General features: G+C 37.2%; 2 protein-coding genes across 6 annotated transcripts in view; one reads left to right on the top strand and one right to left on the bottom strand.

Moving 5' to 3' along the window:
• Positions 1-332: 332 nt before the first annotated feature.
• Positions 333-20747, bottom strand: brdt (bromodomain, testis-specific). Of its 5 annotated transcripts, none has more exons than XR_008694636.1 (20): positions 14690-14974; positions 12681-12944; positions 12356-12493; positions 11901-12039; positions 11538-11656; positions 10951-11286; positions 10739-10867; positions 9694-9852; positions 9434-9612; positions 9042-9328; positions 8821-8934; positions 8575-8712; positions 8179-8231; positions 7925-8087; positions 7701-7771; positions 3377-3437; positions 3167-3285; positions 1817-1916; positions 1407-1596; positions 333-1317 (listed from the first exon to the last, which is right to left on the bottom strand). XR_008694636.1 is itself a non-coding variant. In XM_029146270.3 (20 exons), exons 2-20 carry the CDS (start codon positions 12867-12869, stop codon positions 1252-1254), a joined length of 2841 nt encoding a protein of 946 aa, XP_029002103.1. In that variant the 5' UTR covers positions 12870-12944; positions 20729-20747; the 3' UTR covers positions 333-1251. The 5 variants fall into 5 exon arrangements, 4 of the variants coding, with proteins under 4 accessions (XP_029002103.1, XP_029002104.1, XP_029002102.1 ...); XM_029146270.3 differs by lacking the exon at positions 14690-14974 and adding an exon at positions 20729-20747 and having other exon boundaries at positions 1726-1916; XM_029146271.3 differs by having other exon boundaries at positions 1726-1916; positions 7701-7735; positions 14690-14863.
• The window catches only part of tgfbr3 (transforming growth factor, beta receptor III), a 65811-nt gene continuing 59655 nt past the window's right edge, over positions 15108-21263 (top strand). The window contains exon 1 of the mRNA XM_029146273.3: positions 15108-15247. The gene's annotated coding sequence lies outside the window, so the exon portion shown is untranslated. The remainder of the gene's footprint in view (positions 15248-21263) is intronic.

The following is a 21263-nucleotide window of genomic DNA, read 5'->3' as shown; positions in this document are numbered from 1 at the left end:
TATTTTAGCCATACTATATTAAAATAAACAAAGCTTAATCATTAAACGCGTTTTCGAAGCGCATTGATATTTGATTAGTGCCTGGACTAGTGCGTCGTTCATTGTACAAGTTTAATCTAATCACCCCTCACGTCACGTCACTGAGTATGCATGCCCTTTAACATTTGAAAATACAGAGTGGACGAAATATAATCTTATCATACCTCAGGTGACTGTAACAGATCAATACCTTTAACGTTTGTGCTACAAATATGGAGCCAGATGTGACAAAAGGCTATAAATACACAGTAAATAGATTAACTCCTGTGTAAAGCAGTTACTCTGATATAATAAAGCTTTGAAATTATATTTTATTGCAGGCTATTAAAAGCCTAAGCTTAAGAGGAAACCAAGTTTCCTCTCATTAGCTCTGCCTCCGCTAGGCTGGAGGTAAAAGCAACCTTTGACCCAACATATGTTGCAATCCAGATGATCACTTCTCAGGAAAGGTTTTCAACATGTATTACAAAAGCATGGCAGTAGTGGAAAAGAGAAAAACTGCAGACTCAAACAGGCCTACTGTAAAGCAAATTGTACAGTATGTTGTAGTGGAGTGAAGCACTTGCACTCCATGCATGTGATGAAGTGATGTAGATTGCGTCATGAAAACAGCTTTAATATTAAGTAAAAAAAGAAGAAACATACTAACTGTAACATACAAAAATATGCTGATAATGTCTGAAAATAATTTTGGAACAGCCAGAACTGCATGAACAACAAAGTGCATATTCAGTTAACACAAGGTTTAGTATTTTCAAGTACTGTTGTCGAGTTAACAAAGAACTGAGATTATTAATACAATACAATCCACCACTGGAATCGTTAGTGAAATTGAACTTCAATCCCTGTTTCAAATATTATATGGTCTTTTACGTGCAGTAATTTTGTGAAGTGTGGGGTCATTGCCAGGAATATCAAGCACAGGAAAAAAACACTGCACATTTCAGCAAACAATACAATTACGAGGTATTTCAACTGCAGCGTATGTAGGCCCTAGTTAGCTACAGACAGAATGGGAAGCCGTAGTAGCATTAAAATGTGAAAATACTAGTGCTTCACCCCAATCACAGAGTGCAGATATTTTTCAGACTTGAAGGCATGTCGCTAATAACATGAATGTCTCAGGAACACCTCTGTGTCCCCAGAAAGAGACAGCACCTCACGTTATGGCAAAAAGTTATTGGCACAAATTCCAGTAAATCCTAGGTGACTTTAGTCCAGGTTACGCTCAAACATAGCCATTATATCTCGTTGCATAGTCATGTCAATTCCAGTCATCTACAATGAGACAGAAAAAGGTTAAAACTTTATTTAACTGTTAATGCACAATGTCACACCAATATCATAAGCAGAGGTACTGTACTCACAGCCTGTTGCCTGCGACGCTCCTGTTCCTTTTTGCGGGCCTTCTCTCTTTCCCCATCTAGTGGCGACTGTGCAGTTAGAAGCTCTGTGTAATCATAGGAATTCTGTAGCTCTTTGGAAGCATCCAGCATAGCTTCTGAGTGAAGGTTCTCTGGTATAACATTTGGTTCTGTTTTACATGAGGCTGGCAGGCTGAAACGAAAAAAGAAAACAACACTAAATCAAGATTTTGAAGAATGTTTGACTGATGAAACACAGCTTTGGCATTGTTTAAACTCAGAGGTATGTATTTTAGTGCATGCACTGATTTTGTGTGAATACATGTTTATTGGGAGAGGCTCCCGTCGGTTTTCTTCCTCCTGTTTCTGTCTCAGTGCTTTTTCACGCTCCTCTTTTTCTATGGCAGCCTTACGGAAATGCTGGAAGCTCTCTTTTGACGACTTGATTGCAGTTGCACTGACTGATTGTCTCACCAGCCGCGCCCAGGACTGAGCGTTTTTTAAAACAATGCTCTGAACAAACGAAGACATGAGAAGATATAAGATAAAGTTAACTTCCATTCATTTAAAGTATTCTATTCAGCATCACCATGGCTCAAGTTTCAAAAGAGAGCAAATGTTGTAAAACAATGCAGATAAGGAGCACAGCAATGGTTGCATGCATGCTGTAGTTTCAGCAGTGGGTTATGTGACAGACATCATCAGGCTGGTAGAAATCAGCTAGGCAAAGAAAACTGTGGTTGATAGTTACTGTAATTTAGGGCAAGTAGAGAAAAAATGCTGCCTAATACTAGTGTTTCATAATATGGCATTACCAAAAAGGTGGTGTAGTATAGTGTGTACTACTATCGTGAATGGTTGCAGCATTAAAAGTTGACATTCTGGAACATTCATATCACTGTATGGTTCATGTTTACACACATTAGCATAGTAGGACTATAATTCCTTGATTCATTTTCACATTTTTCTATTGCATACAACCAGGTTGAGGAGCGTATGTTTCTGGGTTCCTCATTCATATTATGTTGTAAGGGATCACACCACCCCCTACGATAACACCAAACCAAAACTGGACTTCTGACAAACCATTTCACTGCTACTTAGGGATTGGCTGTTCTAACTAGATGCTCCTCCAACAGTAAATACATGCTTGGTAGTTAGTTGATGGATAAAGCATGTACTTACAGTTAATATGTACTGAGATGGTATTAATTAAAGTGTAGCTAATCATGCTGGTGCAGTTACTGCTAACAGCTAACAGGGCACTGAACCAAGCGAGCTATTGCCATGTTGCAAGGTTGCTTCCACGGCTTAGAGACCACAGTGTTGTCTGGTATAAGACACAGCTTCACGCATTGCCTGCCACCACCTGTGTGTGGTTTTAGCCATTAGCTCAACTTTAGCCATTAGCTTCAGCTAGACAACAACTTACAAAAACCTTTATTGAGATCTCAAAGTCTATTCTTGATGAAAAGCAGTATAGGCAGTCTTATCAATTAAACTGCAATTTATAAAAAAGATTAATCTTTATGCCTTAACTATAAATTGAAGTTACACTGTGCAACCTAAGCTAAAGCTAGAATGTGACTGGAAATCAGTAAGTTTTCCAAGCTCTGCTCAGCTCTTGATAATCAGGGTAAAACGGCATAGTCATAACCTTTGTAGATATTATGATAAACACACTACCCCGAATCCTATTTTCTTACGTTCGTTGGAGCCACGCGGGGCTCTACCAGGGGAGATAGGGTGTTAACAATGCTAACCGTTTTGGGAGCTTGTGGTCTTTCCTCTTCCGCAGATCTACTTGCTGGGTTAGTGTGAGGCACACCAGTCAACTGACTATCCAAGAAATCATCAGTGTATGTCAAGTCTGGCATAATTACTGTAAGAAACAAACAAACAAACAAAATGATAAAAATAATAGTATTTTAAACAAATGTGATGCCAAAGTAAAGAGTCTTGTAGAAACTCACCAGACTCTAGATCCTCTCTGCTTAGAAGTGGACTGTCTCTCAGGGGGGACAGCACTGGGCCCTGATAAAATGTAACACAAGATTTTTTGGAATAATGAAAACAAGAAAAAGAAATGCAAAATATAAATCTAAATATTTAATATGTTTAAAAAAACTGAACGGCAGAATATTGCTCATCATTATACTAAAATAAATTAAGTACAACATGGACTAAGGAAGTACCACACCTATGTGTGTGGTGGTAACCTTTTAAGAAAACAAAAGTCATAAGGGTCACTGAAAACACTTGAGATTGATGAAATAATGACATTTTAATGTGTCTGGTTTATGCAAAATCATCTTTTTGTAACCTTTGCACAGCAGTGTAGAAGTGCATTCAGTTCTCCTATAATATATTCCAGATTATGGAGACAGAATACATCCAGCCTGGCAGCTACTACTGTACATTATGTACTAGCCAGCTCTACTCCAACAACTCAAAGGTTGACGATGTTCTAAAAATCACATAGTAAGCACCTTAGGAGAAAACAGTAAAAAGAAAATATGTAGTGTACTGTAGTACACTAATATGTTTTACCAATTGACAATTACAAATTAGAATATAAAAGCCCATTACAAAATAGACATGAATCAATAAAACATACACACATCAGGTTGTACAGTAGGTAAACAGTACTGTTGCACAACAGCTCCTTCCCCATTTTAACACGATATTATCAAAGTAAAATTAACATATGTAGTAACTTTCTGCACATTTACCATAGGATGATGAGTAAGAAATCTGAAATCAGCGAATAGTAGGAGACTAGACTGGATACTGGTGATCCCAGTAAAGAAGGTCGTGAGTATGAGCTGCACAAATGAATAAAGTGAAAAGGTATTTGAACACTAATGACCGTCTTTGGAACTGGGAACTGGAGCCCCCAGAATGTAGATTTAAGACGATAACCAACAGCATCAGGCCCTGCCAGGGTTAGCCCACACAAAGCTTCAGTGGTGCTACCACTACGATACTTTATTAGGTTTTTATTAGATTTGGAAAATCTGCAGCTCAAATGAAAGCTAAGGATCCAAGGATATGTGCCAAAGCAATCGCTAGCTAAATAAATAACAAATATTAAAAGTATTGCCATATAAAGTCCACAATACTAGTGAACCAATGCCAATATTTGTTATTTCTACATTCTGGAAGTTACCCAATCACTGTTACTTTCTAGCTTTTCCATAGAGCTTGTCTGAAGGCATTTATTGGACCACCAACTTGTCACGTTTTCTGGTCAAAACGTGTTGGGTGACTCTCACTGGCTTGGCGTTTCTAGGCCAATTGCATAGCTTCTAATGAGTAAAATGACTTCTCAATGACTACAGTCAGTTGTTGCTCGGCAGCGATATGAGCCCCCCCCATCACCTGCCCTCTGGTGGACATATGTCACAAATTTAGACACGCTAGACAATAGTTGTGCACTGTTTAGATTTAGTCAAGAAGAGTATAAAGAACCATTATTTGGATATATTGATCAATTTTATTGCTATTTTAACTGCTATTTATTTATAGAGACATTCATCCTGAAAGTGCATTTTCTTCAGACAGAACCCAGAAAACAGGCATTGGGCCCATAAGGTAAAACAGTATAAGTCAGATACTTTAAGACTTTTACCTAAATACATTTGTAATACATACTCACTCATGTTCAATGTTGTTGGTTGTACTAGCATGGTCACACAAGAAGGTGCAATGGATATCTTTAATAGCCAGACACTTTGGCCCACTCCCTGTGAGCAAACCGCTCCTCCCGGTTTGAAAGGTTCTTTCTCAGACTATATGTTTAGTCTACTTCCACAGATTTTCAACAGGAATTAGACTAGGGCCCATAGAAGTCCACCTTGGAACAGTTCAATGTCTTGTACATAGCCACACAGAGCGTTTAAGACATTTACTGTAATTAGGATTATTACACTGTTGAAGAACTTATGACCTGTTGCATAACTTTTGCCTCAAAATATTGTGAATTTAATTCTGAGATTTCATTGTAACCTCTACAGATTCAAGAGAAGAATCACATTGAGCAAAGCTGCGGCAAAACATAACCAACACAGATTTTACAGTAGGTACAATGTTCTATTTGTGCATCTCTGAACATCAAGCTAAAATGACTTGCTAATTTTGTCTCAGTACTTTACAGTACTTTCACAAGTAGAGAACTCTTTGGCCTTGGCTTCAACAGCAAAGCATGTTTTGATTTGACACTGATTTCTTTCTTGGAATGTCTGATTTTCATTAGAAAAGTTTCAGTACATTTTTATTTGTCATTACAGTAGTTAGATCAACTAATAACTTTGTTGTGGATTTTCCCACCAACAAACACACATGTTGATTTTTTTCTGTGGAATTATACAATTTTGCATATAAATAAATTATTTAGATAACAATCCAAGATCTGTTCACAAGTAAACATGAGATGTTTTTTTCTTTTAATAGAAAATATGAGCTTATGTTGAATGTGATGGCAGCAGTACTACAGTTCATATCTTCATCAAAAATTTTAAAAGGAACAGGAGCAATCTTCGTGTACAAGGAACAAGGACAAAGATCAAGAATCTGTGTGCAAGATCTTTGGCCACTAGCTGATGCTGCATCAAAAACAGGTATGATTCTCTACTTGACATCACTGCATGTGTTCAGTGAAGCAGGTAAAAAAAAAATTGAGTCATGTCCTGTGGAATAAAGTGGACAAAAACCATCCAGCTCACTATCAGATTATCAGCAGACAATTCAAAAATATCTGTAGATATCTTTAGCTTTCAAACCTGGAAAACCTCCATTCAGGGTTAAAAGCACAAATTAACCCATGCAGACAATGTCTCTTTCAGGAAAGGCATTTTTCAATATTAAACCACATACTACATCCATCATAAATCTGGGTGCTCAATCGGACTGATGTAGTCTTGCATTAGACAACAATGGCACAGCATTCCTCTTCTATAGGAAAACTCAAGTAGCTGGTCTCCTCACTTTCCAGATGTTTGCAGACATTAGGCATGTTGCTGCCAAATTCAAAATGAGCCAGTACTAGTGATAGGTCTGGCAACAGCGAAACACTGTGTCGGTGCGTATCTTACGTTGGGAAATTCAACAATGTCTGACGCACCAAACTGTGTTTATAAGGAAATGCATGTGTCGGGATGCATCTACCAAAAGGAATCCCTGAGCGTTTGCCGTTCATTGTCTATTCATCTCGTATAATTCATCTCCTATCGGAAAATAATGTGTCTTTAAATTTAATTTTATAATGAAGTGAAAGTGTATTAATAAAATAAATATTTAAAAACGTTTTCACTTGATTTATCAGATTAATTTCAAAGTGACTCTTAGTTTCCTAATCATATTTTTTAATGTAGGTTAAATGTTGCATGTGTTCGACAGAACGTTCCTATTTAAACAAAACAACCTCACAGTGTGTTGACCCCAGCAATACTTCTAGACCCTAGATTTAAATCACTGGTTTCGCAGTTCCTCCAAGTGCAATGAGGCCATCAGTAGACTGCAGTCAGAACAGCAGCTGTCTACACCCACTTCAGGCATGTTACTCAGCATTATTTGTTTCTTGTTGTTTAGAAAGTGTGTACTAAAATGACAATTTGTTGTTTCTAGATAACCTTTGGCAAGATCCTCATTGCAGTGGGCAGGCAGATCAAAAATAAATAAATAAATAAAAGGCATCCTCATTCACAACATGTTCTTAGATTTTCACGTTATGATATATGTCCACTTTATAGACTGTATATAAAAATTTCAATTTTAAATTTAAATAAAGATATGAAATACTACTATATAAAATGCAATGGTTTAAATTATATTATTGTACATATTAAGTCATCAAATCAGTGTCAGCTGAGTCTGTTTTTTAAAGGTCCAGCAGGTGTCAGTATTCAGTGACACAGTATCAATACAGTTTTGCAATGTGTCGAAACGCTTCATGACACCTCATATACCCATCACTAGCCAGTACATTTAATAGTAAAATGTCTCGGTTTCAACACCTGCCATGTTGTTTAATCTGCTATGAATAAAATGTGGGTTCACTCCCCCAAAGAAATCATTGGATTCTGTATATTTTGACATCCCAACTTTTTTGCATCTGTGACCGTTTTTAATATGTATATGATGTTTTTTTCCTTAAATACAGTAGTTAATTTAGTTGCAAAGTTTCTATGTTCTATTGTTATGAAATGCACATGAACAAATTCCTTCTTATGTACATACACTGTATCCAAATCTAATTGGTATTGGAAATGTACACACAAGTCTTTTCATTAGATCTACCTCAAATCTGGCAGTAGCCCAGTCCAGCAGAACTCCTGGAGAGGCCATAGGGGATAATAGAGCAGACAAATCTGTCAAACACCAGACAACAGAAACTGATTTTTAACCAAAACATGATGGTGAGGCAAGGCACTATAAGTGATTTTTATTTAGTTGTTTATTCAACATTAGCCGTGCTTTTTAAGCAAATCTTATTTACTTGAAAGAATGAACATATGCATTACCTGGAGGTGATAAATTTGGCTCATTTTGGTGGACGGGATAGTCTTTAGTTTGTGCAGCTGAGGACTGTGCAGCAGAAGGTGGTTGAACAGTCTGGACCGAGGCTTTCACCAAATCTTTACTCACGGATGCCTGCTTTCCACATTCAGCATGACTGACCAGTGGCTACAGAAGAAATAACATGTTTAGAATTGTAACCAGCTAGGCTGTCTTATCATTATATCTTTTAATTACTGTAAGCAAATATGTAATTTACCTTTTTCTTTGCTTTCTGGCACGAGCCTTCACTTTTCTTTTTTATTGTAGGCACTGAAAAATATACACATCAAGTCAGCCAGGCAAGTTATGTACTTCACATAAGTTTACATAATAACATGACCCAACATTACAGTAAATGAACCAACCCATTTTGAACACACAAATAGTAGCTAACAACTTTACTGTACAGTATGTTGCAGATTTCCAGCAGTTTAACTTTTCACATGCAGAATCTCCAGAGTGAGTCCTTATCATTTTGTGATTGAAGACAGCCCACTTTACAAAATGACTAAGACAGATGTGTCTTAAAGACATTTTGCTTGTAGGGATTGTCAGGCAGTAGTTTCACTTACAGGTAAATCTACACACAAGGCATGTGAGCTGAACAGATAACCTGATTCAGAGCCACTGCTGTCAGAAAATCTGGAACGACTGCTACTGCTGCATTTGGAGCTTGAGGACCAGCTGCTGCTGCTGCTGCTTTCACTGGGGCACGGTAGGAAGATAAAGTCAGGAGATGCCTTGACTTTAGCTGTAATGAGGGACAAAAGGTTATATAAAAATTCTTACACACAATGACTTCTGTGTTTAATTGAAAGTAAAAAGACAGCGAGCAGCAGACCTAAAAATCAGGTCTTACCAACTTGCTTTTTTTTCCTAATCAAATTTTGCTCTTTGTTGACAGCCTGACATTTCCCCGCAACCTTCAGTGACCCTGCCTGAATTCCTCTTGTGGGCTTCACCAACTTTTTCTCTGGAGGTTGAGGAAAAAAAAATAGAAGCAAATATACATTATATACATTATCCTTGACAACAAGAGGTAAAAAACAAAAAACAAAACCAAGACTGAGCTTGACTTACTGTCACTCTTGCCGCTTTTTTTCAGACTTGCTACAACAAACCTTTGAAGGATTCTCAGTGTAGAAGTCTTGAGTATTTCAAAGTCAACCTCAACCTCCTCCAGAGTAGAACCTTGCAGACAAGACTCCCTGGCTTTAATGATGCTCACTAACTTGCCCAGTTTGTAACCGGGCAGTTTGTCAATGTCCTGTTTCAACTGTTTCTTCTCCTGGTAAGTCAATGGTATTGATGAGCCTTCATCCCTCCATTTTATGGGCACTTTGTGAAAATCATGTTGGCTGTCATGCCTAAAAGTAAACAAAATACATTTGATATTACTTGTAGCACACAAGGTGCAAAACTGCTTACATGAAGTATAAAATCTTAAATTATATGATGTATTCATTACTTACAAAGAAGAGCTTGTGACTTTGGTGGGTTTTTCTACAACAGCCTTATATTTTGCCGATTTCTGCTTTGATCGAGCCATATGCTTTATTTTACACTTGTTCTTTTTTGACTTGTCCTTTTTTTTTGGTTTCTTTAAGGGGTCCTGGGAGAGTTTCTTCAGCTGATCACGGACAGCTTTTAACTGAGAGATCAATCATTAAAGAGACTATTAGGTTGATAACAGAGTATCTGTTTGCACAGTCACTTTCTGTAGAAAACTAACCCTCTCTTCCAGGTTGGCCAGCTGACTGGCCACCTCTTCTGATGAGTTTTCTGCCTCGGAGGAGCTATCACTTTTAGAACTTGCTGAGGTTGACAGGTGAGACAGGGAACAGCCTTCTGGTTCTTGGGGAATCTTAAGATAACGAGCTTCAAAAACATCCTTTTAATTCAAACACAGAGAGCAGTATTAACAGAAAAGTACACTATGGTGATACTAAACCTGATCCTGTGGAACAAGCTAAATATCTACAATGAGGAACCACAACCTCAAATTCTTTGTCCCCTCCCTGACTTCAACCGCTGGAGGCAGATTTACTGCCCACACTGAGCATGGTTCTGCTGAAAATTAATTCACTTTAGGGAAGCGCCTAGTGCTGGTTCAAGTAGGGTATTTTACATTTTGTGTATGTAAGGTGTTATGTAAGGTTTTGTTGTGAACTGGTGCCATAAAAATAAACTAAAAACTATATAAGTAGTGACATTAAAATACAGATAGCAAACAGGGTCACATAAATGGTCACCATTAACACAAAAAACATTTGAGCAAAAAATGTGTTTGTTTATTATTTAAATACAAATAAAAACACATGCACAATATACCGTATTTTTCGCCGTATAAGACGCACTTTTTTTCCCCAAAACTGAAAGGGAAGAGTTGGGGCGTCTTATACGGCAAATGCAGAGATCCGCGGAGCGGAACAGTGATTGTGATGACGAGTGGGGGGCAATAGTGGACTTCACAGTGATGAGTGGGGGCAAAGACAACACGTATATCGTTTGTCTTGTTTTTTGTTTTACTGATCTGAAAAAGATCCGATCTGTGACTCCTTATCCGTGGAACGATCTGAACCGTGAGTTCTTTCACTGTTTACTGACTGTTCATGTTAGGCATACAATTGTTCTTAAACTGCTGTTAACTTTTATACAGTTGATATAAAATATTTTACTACAGTATTTGGTTCAGAATCTTTTTTTTCTAGATTTTTCTCCTTTAAAATTGGGTGCGTCTTATATGGCGAAAAATACGGTAATAAATACATCTATACCTGGAGTTTCCTTGCCATGTAGACCACTTCATGTGCGGGTGGATTATATTTGTAACAGTTTGAGAACATCAGTCGGACATCTGCAGCAAATTCTCTGGCATTTGCATACTCTCGTTGATCCATTTTGTTCTGGGGAAACAACACTCATATCAAACTGACTGTGTATTGTACATAATGTTCCATGCTGCTTCTACTTGGCATCATTGTAATACCCTGATGGTGCTCAGGTCCATAGGCTGCTGGATGATATTATGGTAGTCATGTAAGCCCAAAGCCGCTGCATCGACGGGGGTGTAAAAGGGCCATGCATATGCACAGTGCCTCTTTGAGAGCATCTCCTTTAGGATGTCATTGCAATACCTGAGCTGATGAGACAGTCTGACCTTCTTGTCGTCAAAAGCAGGTAAATCTTTCCTAGGAGGGTTGATGGGCCTTCCACTGCCCCTCCTTAATAATAATGTAGAAGGCGCCGAACGTTCAACAGGAGACATGATTGCTGTGGTGATTGAGGTTGTGGAGTCGGCTTTCCTCTTAAAACCTTTTTTTATCTGCATATTTAATGAAAGTTCACTATAAATACTAAATAACCACAATGCAATATGACAAAAAAAAACAAAAAAAAAAAACAAAAAAAAACACAATTGATAAAAACATTCCTTAGCTTTTGGTGAATCTGAAACTGATTACTATTAACATACTTTTGGTTTTGTATTTTTCTGAAAGTATGTAATTATAGCAATCAACCAACATTTAAAGAAAGTAAAATCAATGTTTTCACTTTTCATGTTCAGATACTTACTGTTGCATCAATTGTTGCTGAAAGCTGTAATGGTTGATTGAACTGAGACATATCGGGAGGAATGACTGTTACTGTCTGCTGGAGAACAACCTCAGACACTAGAGTCTGATTTAAGGCACCTGGATGCCAGGAGGAAACAAACACAGTATGAGAAATCGAGAAGGTTTTTAGTGTTGAATACATCAGTACCTATGCAGACAATATTACTAAACATTTGTGGCAACAACAGCAGATTATGGCTAAACACTAGTGCAAATGGATAGATTAAATATTTTCCACAATAAACTGTTGAATCAGTATAATCATTTTATTGTTTGCTTCAGCTGGTTTATGCATAGTTTACTATTTACCATAAAAAGATACCTGAGTTTGTCTTTTTTTCCTTTACTTGTTCTTTTGTCGTAACGCTTTCCACTTCATATTCATCTTTAGGCATTTGAGACACTTTGTGCAAAAAAACCTTCTCCAATGTCTGAGCCATAAAAACAATGTCATCTCCAGGCTGTGGAAAGAAATGCATCCCATTACTGTCAGGGCACTATTCACAACTTATACACACTTGCCTGAACTGCAGAGATATGTCCAAAAAATTCAATATACTATGACACTGTTAAAATACTACTCAGAGGTTGAACATAAATCACTTTTGTGCATTACAGTATGATACAAGAAGCAATACAACGAAAACCTTTGCATAACAATATAGTTTATAGCAAACGTTTTTTACGTATTATATTATTGTTGAAATACAGTTTTGCATTTTTATGGGCAGTAAATGGTAAGACTTCATTTCACACCAAACCCAAGTATTGCCTTACCCGATTGTACACATAGCAGTTAGTGAACATAGTGTTGAAATCTTGTATGCACTCGAGTGCCTGGAAGTAATATTTGTTCTGAAGACGCTTCTTAATTGTGCCAAGGTCCATAGGTTTTGTAATGATTGTATAATAATCCTGAAGGAAAACAAAGACAAGTGCATGTAAATCATCTTTTGTTTATATGATAGTGGTAATAGCAGTGAATGAGACATCATTAAATATGCGCCTGGAAAAACAATTCACTATTGAAAACCTTAACACTTTCACTGGTAGGCCGTGAAGCCTCACTTGGTACAGAAATGATAACAATGGATCAACTTACAGGGAGGCGAAGTGCAACTGCATCAACAGGCTGATGGAAGGGCCATGAAAAATGATGCCTCCATAAAGCTTTGATCACAACCTTCTCCAAATACTGTAGCTGGTTGGTTACACGTCCAGGCCTTTTGGTATTTGTGACCTCTGGTGGTAGTGGATTTCCACTCGTGGGATAGGCCTTCATGTCACACATTGTGCTGTCCAAAGGCCAAGTGAAAGGAGGGCCAGAGTTTGTTTAGTTGAGACTTAATGCTCATCACTCGCTTTCCTGAACAAAGAGTAAAGAGTAGTTTCCAGTGTTACAGTAAGGTACTGGCATCATTAAGAATAGACAGAAAACCATATACAGTTAGCACGACTGCTTGGGTAGGAACATTCATGGTCTTGCAAAGTCACAAAATGCTTTAAATGACAAATCATCAGGCCTTAGATTTTTTAGTTTTAAGGAACCTATTAAGATAAATATAGAGAATAATTAGTGACTGACTGAAACTCAATATTCATGTGTACTCTACAGTAAAGCACTGACAGATGAGCAAGTGCATATTTTATTTACTATCAAAAATAAATTAACACCCCTTGATCATTACTGGCTTTGCCTGTTTTAAAAAACAAGTCTGGCTAAAAAAAATTATGTTTTACCAACAGGTGGAGATGTGTTTCCAGTTTTATTTGCAACTTTTAAATATTGATTACATTATCAATGTTTCATACAACGACAAAACATTGTAAATACCACTGTTAGTAACTTCAAAAACCTGGATAACACTGACACCTGCAGTATCTCTCAGTAATAACACCAGTCACATTGCAAAGAACACAAATGTGAAGTTCTCTTGCCTTGCACAACCCAACCCAAATAATGTATATTTCCAAGTATTTGTTTAATTTATAGATGATGGTAAATGAAGATATATATGACACATTATTTTATTACACATTATTTTACATTTGGATGATAAAAATGCCAGAATTGGCGCTTTCGCACATATGATGTATATTAAATGTAAATATTTCTATAAACTATTATTTACTAGTTGTGCCTCATTCCACAAGCTACCTCATCATTGGTAACCTTGTAAAAGCAGAATAAATGGTTGATGGATGTATTGCATTAGAACGTAAGAGTGGTCAGTTACTATGTATGTTAGATTATTAGATTACAGTTAAACAAAAATCTGGAAAAATCACACACACACACACACACACACACACACACACACACACACACACACACACACACACACTATAATTAAAACACTACAGTAGCTAATATAGCATTTTCTGAGAAAAAAAAATCAGTTTAAATCTACCATAAAAAAATAGTTTAGTTTTAGATGCAAATTTACCAAATATATCCCAATTTCTTACGTATTTCTTTCCCCACAGTTACAACGCATGTCAGCATGCAGCAATGTTGACATCGCTCGGAGAAGCACGTGAAGCCGCTGCCACCACGCCCACCGGCTAGCTACTCGGTTAGAACACGATATTAGCTCGCTGTTTAGCTTTCACTAGGGAGTATGTTTGTAACATTAAAAAGGAGGAAGGTCACATCGTTCATAACGTGGGTCGTTCTCGAGCTTGGTTAGTGTGTGTAACTGGCACTTTCATTGGACGCATTTACAATTAAAGCGTTAGCTACTGTGGGGATCTACGTTGAAAAATGCTAACATTGCTAGACGTTTGTCAGCTAGCTGCAGGCAGACTTCCCCAGATTCTCAACTTTAGCTATGTGCACCTTCTAATGTCTGCTTTTGTTGTAACGCTGCCTACTGTACCAAGTCAAAGTCCACGCGTTAGCTGCGGTTTTCTTCAAAACATAATGCGAGAACATTTAACGTAGCTAACGCTACACTACTTAATCGGCTAGCGTTTAAAATGTGCCTGCATTTATAGTCAAGATAGTTGCCAACCTTAAGGTTTATATCGTTGACTAACAACAACTACATTAACGAGTCCATTAAGCAAACAAGACATGTAACACCGTGCTAGATTTATCTTAAGAGTTACCTCGCGCTCATGTGTTCAACTCTTCTGTGGCAGACGTCTCTACGGCAACAGCCTCAATTTTATACCCCTCAGCTCACGGCTGCACAACTGATTGGTTAGGCGCTACTTACTCGTATGGATGTGCTTATATGCACAGACAGGTACCTGAAAGTATTTCGTTTTTGCAAAAAATACGAACCCCAGTTTACCTTGCAAATTACTAGCGGAGGTTAATGTTTTAAAGCACAACTAGGTAAATAATGTCAGGTTTTTCCAAACAAAATGGCGACTCGGTTTCAAGGAATAATACTAAAATATTGTCGCTTGATTAGAGTACTGCCTAGTAGTTGGGAGAAAAAAAGTCAGATCTCCTTTTCATGTCAGTCTATGTCTGTCTGTTGAGCCGGTCTGGGGCAGCCAGCATGCATGCAAGTGTCTGAAAAGCGTCATGAGTCTGGGCGGAGCAATGAGTTTAATACTCGCCCCACAAGCGGAAAACGTGGCTTCATTGATTAACTGTGAGATGTTAATCATGAGTTATCTGACTGTTGTCCTTTCTACTATGTCATTATTTAAACGGTAAGTAAAAATGACGTTTTCCGTTATTTTGTTATTTTTTAAACGCGCGTGTGTAATATTACTCTAAAGAGCAGAACATTTGTAAACGATAGTTGTTTTTTGTACTGACTTCACATCCGTAAATGCAAACCACTTAATGATTACGAGCGTTTTGTTAAAAATATTTTCAATGCGAGTTTTTTATTATTATTGGAGTTTAAGTGTTTATTGAGGAATGTGATTGTGAAATTGACAAACAGATCCTGAAGTGTGCATTTGGTTACTTCCGGTGAACTCAAAAGTAATTTAAAACCCTAAATCTCAATTTTTATTGTTAGTTTTGTGAGATTACATTTTTTGTGTTTGTTATGTAACTTAAACCAAATTTAGTATTCCATTTTTAGCAAAATATTACATAGCAGGAATTGGTAATATTCGTACCATGAAATAAATTTTAAGCTCAGTTTAAATGGTTCCTTGAGGGCTCTTATATGTTTGGGTTGTTGAATCACTTCGTTAGTTTGTTAGTTAGTTGTCATTAAACCATCTCTAATGTTTTATCTACAACAGTTAAGCTCTGTGTGTGTGTGTGTGTGTGTGTGTGTGTGTGTGTGTGTGTGTGTGTGTGTGTGTGTGTGTGTGTGTGTGTGTGTGTGTGTGTGTGTGTGTGTGTGCGTGTGTATGTATAAATTCATATATGATGTCTACTACTGATTAGTACTATGTTCTTTTAACATAATAAAAAGATAAATAAGCAAAAGTGGCTTGGACGACAGTGTTCTGAAATACGTACCACTGGAGAGCACGAAAAAAGGTTATCATGCATCTTTTGCCCACAAGATGGTGTCATTGTCAAACGTGCTCATTCCAAAAATAGAAGGAGGATATATGATGGAAGTATGTTTTTAATACCCATTAATGTTTTACTATAATGTTTGCAGTTTTGTGCAGACTATGATGAAATTCATTTACACACATTTACACTGTTATGTGACATAATGTTTTTTAACTCTTGAAAGCAGACCAGAGAAAGCGGAAGAGGGTGGAAAAATATAGCTTATCTTAAGTCAATATTGTAAATTGTTGCTGCTAGTAATTCAGTATGTTACCATAAGATATATATAATGGTTAAACACAATTTTTCATTTTATGCTGTGTAAAAACAAGGACATTTAAACATTAACACAGACATTAAATTTTGCCTTCTGTGGTACAGTACAACAGTAGCTCAGTAAATATAAACACTGGAGGTTTAGGGAAGTTCGGAAAGTGAAACAAATGGGCGCTAAGTCATATTGTCAGAGGTCTTAAATGACTTTTGCATCACACCATAAATACTCACACATTGTCTGTTCTTCTGACAATGGCAGGAAGCTAGTTCAGAAGGGAGGAGGTCATAGAGGAAAAGACTCTGCCCCCGATGTTTCAAATGTGAGGAGTAACATGGGATATTTGTTTTTCAATTTGTATATGTAAAGTCATCAAAACAAGTAGGAGACATGGAAAGTTAAGACAAAGCTACTCGTTTATTTCAGTATTTCATTTTTATGATGATTAATTTCTACACCAGTCGCATACAGTACAGAGCTGACAGGGACATGTCTGATTCAGAGCCTACTTATTAAAAAGTGGCAGCCGCAGTATGCCAAGGATTCCAACATTATCTAACTTTTAATGTGTTTGTCCCCTGTGTGCTGGTATTAAAACATAGACATCAGTTCATACCTGTAGATGTCTGGAGTCATTCTATAAGGAAGGTCCATAAATTAATAGATTTCAGGTGTGTTTTTGAATTGATGTATTGCAATAAAACCCTGTATTACAAAAGCCCCTCCCCAGTATTGAAAAGCAGCCCATCTGCTACTGCTACAGTATGTATTAAAATTAAAGTAAGAACACATGAGACACTGTTGTGCTCCATACAAAGTCATCATGTGGTACAAAGAGCCAGCTGGATGAAGGTTTCAATCTTGGGATAGCCTTTTTTGTGGCCTTTATGTGATTGAGAAAGTATGAGGCAGCAGATCCCTCATGGCTCTAGACATCTGATAACTCCCTGCAACTCCAGTCAGCAGCAGAGTAATAACAATCCCCACCCAAATGAAATATTTAAAGACACCCAAAGAGGCAAAGCGATGAAGGAATCTTTCTGTAAGTTCTTCTGTTCATTATAAATGATCAACCTGATTCAATGTAATATAAAGGCCGGATGTCCAAAGAAATGTTGAGGCATTTAAAGTAGCATGCATCAAAACTCTTTCTGAGCAGGGCTGCTACATTCAGGGTTAGGAGGCTGTGATGTACAGCATGTACAGCATTATCATTAGGATTATGGGCATAATATATATTTAATACTTAATTACTTAATTTAATACTTATGTTTATGTTTATTTTTAATGTCCGTGTCTTGATTAAGTTTATTAAAGGTCTATTGAAGCTACTTTTAATTTATATCGTTTAAGTAACCTTCATAATTTCCATGAGTAAATCAAACTCCTAAAGTGAAACTGTACATGTGTACTGCTAGTCAGTATGGACTCTAGCTATTAATTTTATTCTTGCAATATACACTGTAGTCCAGTTTATACATTAACCATTCATTGTGACTTACTGTACGTGTATAGTTTATGTAAAGTATTTTGATAATCTTTTGAAAGGTTTTGCTCAGTTAACCCTATAAGTTGGAAGCACTGCAAACATGAGCTGGAAATGTAGAATTATTAAATGTGTTTTTGCTGCATTCTTTATAGACCGGGTCATGCAAGAGTTCAGTCTAATGGAATTTTAGCCCAAATGCATTCTGACTGATCTTACCTCACAGTGTTAATGTTTTATTTCCTACTACAAATTATTCTGGACATTTAAGGTATGTTTGTGCACGTTGTGATTTCCAGAAGCCTGATTCATCTAAAAATGCTGCATTTGTATTGATTCCAGAGCAATCGAAACCCAATGCAGAGTTCATTTGTTGTTACATGCATGTGGAAACTCTGGGTGGCATTTGCACAGAGAATAACGTGCTACCTCTGACAGTGCATGGTTAGATACACGTATGACAGCGAGTACAATCAACTAGGTCAATCGAGACTGAAGCACTTGAGTTACATTAATGAAATTTGAAGATTTGTCAGCTTGCAGGTATCTTAGATGCACTGTTATACTTTCTATTCCCCTTCATCTCAGCTGTATTTGCAACCCTTACACAGTGTAAATAAACAAAGTGGAGCACTTTAACACAGACATGCATATGTATGAGATGTAACATTATTTGATCCCTTTGAGCATTCTCTTGTCAACGCTCAAAGGCAACACATCACTGTGTTTTTGTGTCTTTTCCACAACAAAAGTTTCCTTCCCTCTTGTCACAGGTGCTGTCTCATTAGTAGTAAATCACTAAGCTGACATTTATGTTGTACCCACTCGTGTACCATCTCCTTTTGCAGAGGAAGCCTCATATCACAGTGTTTGTTTAGCAGGGTAATAGAGCGTTCACACACAAAGCCCTCAGCACACAGTTTAGAGCTTGTGTTTCGTGTTGTGAGGTGGTAAAATATGAGGATGTGTCAAAAACATCTTGTAAGGGTTGTAAAAAAATATTAGTCCTAATATTAGAAGCCATACAATATATTAACAACGTAATAATAATAATAATAATAATTTTTTATGTACAGGAAAGGCTTACTCTGTGGCAGTAATGCTACAATTATTTTAGGGAGTTAGTGCATTTGCCACTTTTATGTTGGCACAAGAATCACCTGGCAAATGAACGTGATGATTGCGATTTAATAATTAAACTTGACTTTAATAACCTAATCAGAGAAAAACATTGTATTAAGTTAACTTTTATTTACTAACCAGGGCTTAAGCTGCAGCGCGTACTCAAGTACAGTGTTTATGCTGTATTTTTTAATGTCATGTACCTGTTTGGTGTGTGCACCAGTCAGCTGCTTTAGGTCATATTTTATTCTTAGAGAAGGTTCTGAATTCCTCCTGTTCACACATCTGGGTAAAAGCAGTTAGGTGGGGAGCCTGTGTCCAGATAAACCAAAATAGAATATTCTACTATATTTTTTATATGCATTTATATTATGGTATATTTAGATGTAGGCACATTGGTGCCCTGGATTCCTCCCACAATCCAAACACATGCAGTTTGTTAATTGGAGTGTCTTTGTGAGTGTATGTTTGTGAGAGCATGGTAGTCTGTCTATGCGGGGCCTTGCGATGTCTTTACGACTTGTCCAGGTTGTATACTGCTGATAAAAAGCCGATGATAGAGCAAGAAAGTGAGGGATGAATGCACATAGCTATTAGCTTTATTTTTACTGATATTTTATTATATCAGTCAGGTGATAGTATCATCATCACAACATGCCTGGAATACTAATAATGTAATATTGATGCTCTTAGTGCAACCAAGACTGGTTGCAGTAAGAGACTCCTGCCTAGCCAGACATTTATATAATCTGGCATCAAGGTCCCCCATGTCGATAAAGATCTTGCTTTGGGCCCCCATGTGATAAGTCTGACCTACAAGAACCCCATACACTGTCTTTGTATGATAATACACATCTGTCTTCACTGTAATTTGGAACTGAATGGAAGGGCATTCTGCATTTCAAATGAGTATTTACTTATTATAAGCACATCTTTCCATACTGTGCATGATTGGGTTTGTCTTCGTAGTAATGCTCACACTCAGGCTGCTGTACAGTATGTCGAGATAGTTTATGATTCGAGCCCAGCCACACATTCTCCATTGATAACCTGGCTCTGATTCATTGATAATATAATTTTATTGTGTCACTTTGAACGTTTCCTTGGATGATAAGCAGCTTTCTTACATTTATAATGATGTTTAGTGTTTGGTTAATGCTAGTCATATTTAACTTCTATATGATGGCCAAAATGTTCGTCCTTGCTGTCATCAGGCAACTCAACTTTCTTTTAGATAACTGTAAGTTTTCTGGCAATTTACAGATTTCTTTGCATCTTTTTTGTTACCAGTAGCATGTGATGCAGGGAAGCTGTAGATTCTATATGATACTGATCTATAATTTAGATTCTATTCAGATTAGGTTAGCATGTGGTTGGTAACCAAATTCGATGCCCCTGGGGTTCAAATGGCTGACTATATAACTACAGACATGCTACGTACAGTGTTGTTCATGTGCCTCAAACACAGATGAAGATATGATACAATAAATCATTGGCATGTAGTTAGCATTATAGCTAGCCCTGGCTACTTTGTGACCCATTTATGGATCTACCACTGTGATACTTCATGCAGCACACATACACAAGGGCTCAAATGAAAGCTCTAATCTAAAGGAATCTAAGGATATGCACCAAGCATGCTAGCTATCACATCTGGTGAGTTATGAGACAAAATATGACATATGCTAAGCTAATCGCTAGCAAAATAAACAATTCACACATTCAAATGTCATTACACAAAGTCCATATTAAAGACAAACTGATCACATTCTCTGTTATTCCTACCTTCTGGGAGGCTACTCACTCACTCTGTTACTCTCTAGCAATCCCACAGAGCTTGTCTAAAGTGATTTATTGGCAGCTTGTTTGGTGACATTTTTTTATTGCACCAGGGCCATAAAACGTGTTCAGCCATTCTTACTGGCTACACTGTTGGTGTTTTTAGGCTAATACCATAGTTTATAACAAGTAAAAAGACACTTCACTGGCTACAGTCAGTTGTTGCTAGGTGGACATATGGCTGTACAGACACCTGCCCCCCTAGTGACCTGTACAGCGACAGATTTGGACATGGTGGACACAAATGAACAATTTCATATATGTTTAGATTGGTAGAGTAGCTATGCCATTTTTCAGAAAAACCTCAGAAAACAGCTTCTGGATTCAAAAGGCTAATTAATCCACTTTTTAAAGTGGATTACCTAGGCATCCTAATGTTGCATTGTATATATTTAGTATAACTTAAGAATAAGAAGCGATAAATGAATACGGAAGTGAATCGGTTTTATAGACGCCGTTTATGGCTTGTAAGAACAAATAG

Source organism: Betta splendens, chromosome 4 (assembly GCF_900634795.4).
Source record: "Betta splendens chromosome 4, fBetSpl5.4, whole genome shotgun sequence".
Classification (NCBI taxonomy): Eukaryota; Metazoa; Chordata; class Actinopteri; order Anabantiformes; family Osphronemidae; genus Betta; species Betta splendens.
The sequence above is the reverse complement of the archived record's forward strand: the minus strand, read 5'-3'. Positions and strand labels throughout refer to the sequence as shown.